This window comes from Mus pahari, chromosome 10 (assembly GCF_900095145.1).
Source record: "Mus pahari chromosome 10, PAHARI_EIJ_v1.1, whole genome shotgun sequence".
In the NCBI taxonomy this organism is placed as follows: domain Eukaryota; kingdom Metazoa; phylum Chordata; class Mammalia; order Rodentia; family Muridae; genus Mus; species Mus pahari.
This window is the reverse complement of record NC_034599.1, coordinates 99,329,519-99,336,641: the sequence shown is the minus strand read 5'-3', so window position 1 is coordinate 99,336,641 and position 7,123 is coordinate 99,329,519. Positions and strand designations below refer to the sequence as shown.

Genomic DNA, 7,123 nt, shown 5'->3' with positions numbered 1-7,123 from the left:
TCCACTTGGTTCCGGGAGGAGTCGAGGCTGATCTTCGTCTATCCTCACTTACCAACGCGGGTGCACTGGAGCTGGGAAGGTGTAGTGTCTTAAATAGAGTTGGGAATTTGGCAACTGAAAATGCAAGTCGTCCAATTAACTTTAGACTTACCACAACGTAATTTTTAATTACAAATAATCCAAAAAATACTGGTCATAGTTATAATAAAAATTACTTATCCGAAATTTAAATTTTGCAAAACGCCCTGTACTTTATCTGGCAATTTTGGACTTGAACTTTTTTTTTTTTTTTTTTGGCAGGCGTCCCCCGGCAGTGCCCTGTGTATTCCTTTTCACAGACAGTAGTTTTTGGGGAAGCTGGCTGGGAACTAACTACAAGGAAGGCTAAATGGCGGAGCTGGCAGGCGCTACATTATTTAGGAACGGGATAGACTGTTACCTGCAGTTTTCTCTGTCAACTTATACAAAGAATCAGAAAGCCCGAGGTGTCAGGAGATAAGAATGTCAGTCTTCCAGCACTATGGAGAACTGGATGACTTTATGCACGCTAGGGAAGGTCTCTCCCACAGAACTACACTTTCAAGTTCCCTGAGAGGTAAGGCTTCACTGCATCCCATATCTTGCAAATGAGCTAGCTCAGTGTGAGAAAAGATACACTACTACAAGCTTTAACAAAGGTAGAACCCCGATCCCCAGACTCTGCCCTCTTCCACCCATGCTTACAGATACAGTTTTCTTTCTACTTTTTTAGGGACTTGACTGTAGCTCAGTGGTAGAGCGCATACTTTTACATGGACAACCCGGGTACACGCTTCAGTACCCTCCTGTCCTAAGCTTCGACACCTTCTTACAGCTGAGTCCTTTATTGTCCCTATGGTTTGCTTCCTCACCTTTACAGACCTTTCTGTTTTTCACTCTGCCCAGTGGGGAAAGTGATTGTTTGGGCCTTGTTACTGGTTCCCGGCCTCTGCCTGCCCTAGCACTGGGCTGTTTTTGCTGTGAGTGGTGTAACTCAGGGCTTGTTTTTTGCTCTCATGGAGCCAGAAAGGGGTGTTCCTGGCAAGGCTGGTCATGACCAGCTGTGTGGGGACAAGGGTGTCCGATCTTGTCCTGTAGATTGAGCCCCATAGCACATGTTCTTTTGCTTGTAACCTGGGGCCTGGCTGAAGGTCTCGCCTTGAGTCAGATTTTGTAGTTACTCTTGATTCGTGCCTGGACCACTTGCTGAACTAGCCTGAGTCCTGAGCTTCCTTAGGCTGTGTGCACTGGCAAATCTGCAGCCTTTCCACATGGACCCAGCTTTGCCAGACTGGTTGTATGAGCTAACAGAGCAGGCTAGAGGTGAATGGACTTGGGGTCAGCTGGCTAGACAACCAATAGCCTTTTTTTTTTTTTTTTTTTTTTTTTTTTTTCTTCAACAGTAGATTTGTTTATGTAACGTCTAAGGCATAAATGCCAGAAAGGGGCATTGCCATGGTGTGAGGGCTTTGGAAGTACAGGAGGTGGAAAAAGAATGGCACAGGGGCCTGCTGGTAGGAACGGCATCCTTCATGAATGATTAACTCCCAGGCAAAGGAGGTGACCTAGGAGGAAGGTCCATTTAACAGGAACTTTGGACTTGGGGCTGAGTGTCCAGAAGACTGGTGTGTGGCCTACAGAAGAGGAGGACGTGGCTGGGCATCAGGGCTGGGCTTTCAAGACTGGTGTAAGATCAGGTTTGCCACAGGCTTCATGACTTCTCTAGGTTTCATTTCAGGTTACGGAGTCCGCCAGTCCTGAGCCCTTGGAGGGGTGGCCATGATGGATGGTGGGGTTCTGTCCGCGGCCTCACTCCTTCTCCTCCCTCTCTAGGCAGCTATGGACACGAGGCTGTGCTGAGAGAAGCGGGGCATGGCTGCGGCCCTACAGGTCTTGCCCTGTCTCCTCCGAGCCCCATCCCGCCCACTCCTCTGGGGGCCCCCAGTGGCCCGGATGACCAGTGGTATGGCCTTGGCAGAACAGGCACGGCAGCTGTTTGATAGTGCAGTGGGTGCTGTGCAACCAGGTCCCATGCTGCAGAGGACACTGTCCCTGGATCCTAGTGGCAGACAGCTGAAGGTGCGGGACCGGACCTTCCAGCTACGGGAAAACCTCTACCTAGTGGGCTTCGGCAAGGCTGTGCTGGGCATGGCAGCTGCGGCCGAGGAGCTGCTGGTTCAGCATCTTGTGCAGGGTGTTATCAGCGTACCCAAGGGGATCCGAGCCGCTATGGAGCATGCTGGAAAGCAGTAAGAGTCCATGGGCGCAGGGGGATGCCCTCTACTGTCCTTTGGAAGAAAACCTCCCTTCCTCTTTGACCTCCCGATCTCCTGGGTCTGGCCTGGTTATCAGTGGGCCACTTTTACCTGTACAGCTGAGAAGTCAGGTGGGAGGAGAGGAGCCCACCCCATCCCTTCTCCCCGTTTGCTCCCTCCTCAGAGAGATGCTGCTGAAGCCACATAGCCGCATCCAGGTGTTTGAGGGCGCCGAGGACAACTTACCAGATCGGGATGCACTCCGGGCTGCGCTGACCATCCAGCAGCTGGCAGAGGGGCTCACTGCAGACGACCTGCTGCTGGTGCTCATCTCAGGTGTGGGAACAGCCGACGGGGATGCCCCAAGCACAGGATGGTCACAGGGTGAAGTCGGGACCATGGGAGGCAGTGAGGAACCTGGAGGGTACCTTGTGGGTGGTGTCAGGTCGGTCATCTCTCCTCAGCTGGAAGTTCACCCTACTGAACAGTCTGTAGCGGTGAAGGCACAGCCGGGTACTAACACTGACTACATCAGAACCTTTGGAAGCCACTGCTGTCTGCAGCAGGGTTACTCAGACTCCTGAAGCTGAGTTTCCAGACCCCACGGACCTCTCTTCTTGCCTAGTTGCTGTTTTTTCTTGCTCTTTCTTAGTTACATTTTTTTAAAAAAATTTTTTTTTTTTGTGGTATTGGGGATAGAGTTCAGGGTTTCACACAGGCTAGGCACTCTGCTAGCAAGCTCCTGGGATCTGGCGTACCCCTAGTAGGGGACAGCTTTACTCTGTGTCCACAAGGGGGCACTGTAACCCCACCTTCTTAAAGGGCCTGCCTGGTTCTCTGGGTCAGGCTGTCTCCTCTCCCTGACACTGTCACTGACTCTAGGTGGGGGCTCAGCCCTGCTGCCTGCTCCTATCCCACCTGTCACACTGGAGGAGAAACAGATGCTCACCAAGCTGCTGGCAGCCCGAGGAGCCACGATCCAGGAGCTGAACACCATCCGCAAGGCCCTGTCACAGCTGAAGGGGGGAGGGCTGGCTCAGGCCGCCTATCCTGCTCAGGTGCTCTAATCACTTCTTCAGTAGGCCCTGGTTCCCCAACACGTGACAGGGAGATGAGAGCTCTGGCCAGCATATGAGTTGGCAGGGGCCTGGCCCGGAAAGTCCTGGGAGGAAGCCTAGAGAGAATAAGAGGGAGGCTTCCTGGTTAGGTGTTCTGCCAGCCCACCTGAAAGTGGCAAGACATGGGTGGATGTGGGCAAGGAAGCATACCAGATGCTGTATACCCAGGCCCAGTTTGTCCTTAAGGGCCCCGGAACATGGAGGAGGCAAGACTCAACCTTATTTTGTGACCTTTGTCTAGGTGATAAGCCTCATCTTGTCAGATGTGATTGGGGACCCTTTGGAGGTGATTGCCAGTGGCCCTACTGTGGCCAGCACCCACAGTGTGCAAGATTGCCTGCAGATTCTCAATCACCATGGTCTTCGTGCTGCTCTTCCCCGCTCTGTGAAGACTGTGTTCTCCCGAGCTGACTCTGACCCCCATGGACCACATACCTGTGGTCATGTCCTCAATGTGATCATCGGCTCTAACTCTTTGGCACTGGCTGAGGCTCAGAGGCAAGCCGAGGTACTGGGCTACCATGCCATGGTGTTGAGCACAGCCATGCAGGGTGATGTAAAACGTGTGGCTCGGTTCTATGGGCTGCTAGCCCGGGTGGCTGCAGCCCACCTCACTCCATCCTTGGCTGAGCGTCCCTTGGAGGAGGAGGCAAAACTCCATCAGCTGGCAGCTGAGCTCCAGCTCCCGGACCTGCAGCTGGAGGAGGCTCTGGGAGCGGTGGCAAAGGCTAAAGGGCCGGTCTGCCTCCTGGCTGGTGGTGAGCCCACGGTGCAGCTGCAGGGATCTGGCAAAGGCGGTCGGAACCAAGAACTGGCCCTGCACGTGGGAGTAGAGCTGGGAAGGCAGCCACTGGGGCCTATTGATGTGCTATTTTTGAGTGGAGGCACTGATGGTCAGGATGGGCCTACAAAGGTGGCCGGGGCCTGGGTCATGTCTGATCTCATCAGCCAGGCTTCTGCTGAAAGCCTGGACATTGCCACCTTCCTCGCCAACAATGACTCGTACACTTTCTTTTGCCGCCTCAGGGGAGGAACACATTTGCTGCACACGGGGTTGACAGGGACCAACGTTATGGATGTTCACCTCCTGATTCTTCATCCTAAGTGATGGCGTCGCTCACAGTGAGAGTGTAGAAGAGGGTCTCTTAGGAAGGTCAAGGACTGATTCCTAGGCCCCAGTGTGCCTCAGGACTCCCTCCTCGGTGGCTCTGCCCGCCTCCCACGGATGTACTCCATGTTTATTCCCCCAACTAAATTAGAAGATGTGGGCTCCTTTCCACCCCTAGTTTCTGTCATGACAGCAGGTAGCCCTGAGACCCAGTAGGAGCTTCTTGGGCAGTCCATAGTTCTCATTTTCTCCCCGGAAGCCTTCCTGGCCAGGTCCTCAGCCCATTTCTTCTATGGAGCGAAGGTAGGGACACTGAAAATAAATGTTGTGGGGGTCTTAGCTCATCTCCCCTCAGTGCCTCTTTCCGTAGCACAGATCCTCTGGGGGCTGCTGGGCAGGGGCCCGTGGTGTGGTCCCAGCAGTGGCGCCAGTACCTCAAAGAGTTTCTCACGCCCTTTTTGGCTGGGTGCACACTCGGGGTCTGCTGATGACAATCTGTGACAATTGAATCTGTCTCCTAGCAGCGTCAGTGTAGGTTAACAGGACAGGATTATAGTTGACTACGTAACCATGACGCCCTGTGGCAGCCTGATCATGGTTTCTCCTCTCCTGCTATAGCCTGACTGGGTAGAGACGATCCACTTGCCACCAAGGCTCTTCCTTCTGTATTTGAACCACTCTCAGCTTTCCCTCTCACCCACTGGTTATCAAGGGGTTTCTTCAGGCCACAGGCATTGAACTTGTTCTCCTGTGTCCCCCTTTCCCAGGCTAAACATTCCATGTTCCATTGCCGCTCCTCTGGGTACCCAGTTGGGACCCTGGTGCCAGCATTTCAGTGTGTGTCTCAAGCACTAGAATGGTAGGTCAGAGCAGTGAAGGAGCTCAGCAGTCCCTCACCCCATCCTGTCATAGCTGGCAGAGGTGAGTCACTTGGCTTGGCCTGCAGCCACTGGCCTGCTTTGCCTCGAGCCCTCTTGTTCCACATCAGAGCCCTCTGTTGGCTTATCCTCACCGTGCGCCACGGCTCCAATCCCTATATGAGCGAGCAATAGAATCACATAGGAATAAAAAGCCATAGAGAACAGTGAGGCCCAGAGTGGCCCCTGTGGGCCCTTCTTCCATCGTGAGGGTGTGAGGGACTCTAGGTCAGAGCTGATGTGTCCTGGGAAGGGCCTTCCGTCTCCACTGGGCTTTGGACAGTCTAACTAGCAGTCGGGCCGTGGCTTGCAGACCTGGCTCCTGTGTGTTCCTCAGACTGAGGAGGAGGTAAGCAGGGTGAGCCGGCTCTGAGGACCACATAGGCTTAGGGAAGTGGAGTGGTTTCTACCATTTCCTTTCCTTCTGTCCTTGTGCACAGGGTCAGAGACTCTGGGGATTTTGTCTTTACACCGGGGTTCTGGTATCCCCTAGGAGTGGCTCTGTCGCCGTGTTCTTGACCTCGGGAATCTATTCCCATCGGACACTGAGTTGCAAGCAAGAGCTTCGGGAGAAGAGCTTTTCAGCCACACCTCGGTGTCTCTGTGTGGTGAGCACGTGAGCAGTGGACACTAGTGTCAGAACGCATCCATAGTGTGCCCATGGGTGCTTTTCAGAGTAGGGTTGCTCGTGGGGACCGCTGTCACCATTGCCTGCTGAGGGCTTTGCATATAGGTAGAATCTTGCTGGAGGCTCCCCGTGTCTGCCTTGGTCACTTTCCTGTACCTATGCTTTTAGAGTCTGGGGGCCAGGGTCTGAATTGGGCCCCACTAGAGCAAACAGTTCATGGGCATAACCTTCTGTATTTGCTCACCTATATATCTGGTCATTCTAGATGATAAAAACATGCAAATTCCTCACAGTTAGAGCTCAATAGGACTGGTTAGTTTCTTTTTGTTTTGTTTTTCTCCATCAATATCAAGTATGGAGCCAGGCCTGGTGCACAGGCCTATAGTCCCAGGTACGTGAGAGGCAGGAGGACTGAGAGTCCATGGCTAGCCTGAACTACAGAGTGAAAGCCAGCCTAGGCAACTAAGGGAGATCCCATTTTAAAGACCTTTAGAAAGGGCCGGGCAGTGGTGCTGCACACCTTTAATCCCAGCACTTGGGAGAAGCAAGCAGATCTCTGAGAGTTTGAGGCCAGCCTGATCTACAGAATGAGTTCCAGGACATCCAGGGATACACAGAGAAACCCTGTCTCAACAAGAACAGCAGCAGCAGCAGCAACAACAACAACAGCAAGAGGTCTGGGAATGTAGTCAATGGTACTTACTATTCTAGCATGTGTGAAGCCCTGGGTTTAGTTCCCAGCACTGAAAAATAAAATAAATGAATGAATGGCTATATGCACACATGTCTTACTAATTATGGGTTGTTACAGACACTGCCCTCCTTTGGCTCTTGGCTGCTGTTTCTCCCGACTCAGGTTTTTGCTGTCCAGATCCTTACTTTGTCTTCATGTGCTGATACTTTCCATGGCTTGAGGGTTTTGCCACAAGGGTGCTCAGGCCTCCTTCACATTAAAGCCTTCTCATTCTCTGCACTTGGCATGAGCTGTGGGTCTGGAGAGCCTTTTTGAGGTCAGCTTAGCTAAACCCATTTATCCTATGGCTGGAGAATTAGAGAAGATGGTTTATCAGGGGTTGTAG

At 52.8% G+C, this 7,123-nt stretch overlaps 1 protein-coding gene across 4 annotated transcripts; it reads left to right on the top strand.

The window, feature by feature from the left end:
• Positions 1-6,816, top strand: Glyctk (glycerate kinase). 4 transcript variants are annotated; one of them, XM_029543627.1, is made up of 5 exons: positions 1-79; positions 1,852-2,267; positions 2,458-2,609; positions 3,156-3,331; positions 3,633-6,816. In XM_029543627.1, the coding sequence occupies exons 2-5, from the start codon at positions 1,891-1,893 to the stop codon at positions 4,497-4,499; spliced, it is 1,572 nt and encodes a 523-aa protein (XP_029399487.1). In that variant the 5' UTR covers positions 1-79; positions 1,852-1,890; the 3' UTR covers positions 4,500-6,816. The 4 variants fall into 4 exon arrangements, with proteins under 4 accessions (XP_029399487.1, XP_029399486.1, XP_029399485.1 ...); XM_029543626.1 differs by lacking the exon at positions 1-79 and adding an exon at positions 346-595; XM_029543625.1 differs by lacking the exon at positions 1-79 and adding an exon at positions 1,515-1,705.
• Positions 6,817-7,123: the final 307 nt, after the last annotated feature.

Excerpts from the sequence above, each read along its gene's own strand:
- Glyctk (XM_029543627.1), top strand. The coding sequence starts at position 1,891 with ATGGCTGCGGCCCTACAGGTCTTGCCCTGTCTCCTCCGAGCCCCATCC. Across the intron at positions 2,610-3,155 it reads GCTGCTGGTGCTCATCTCAG|GTGGGGGCTCAGCCCTGCTG; the intron begins GTGTGGGAACAG and ends CACTGACTCTAG. Across the intron at positions 3,332-3,632 it reads AGGCCGCCTATCCTGCTCAG|GTGATAAGCCTCATCTTGTC; the intron begins GTGCTCTAATCA and ends ACCTTTGTCTAG.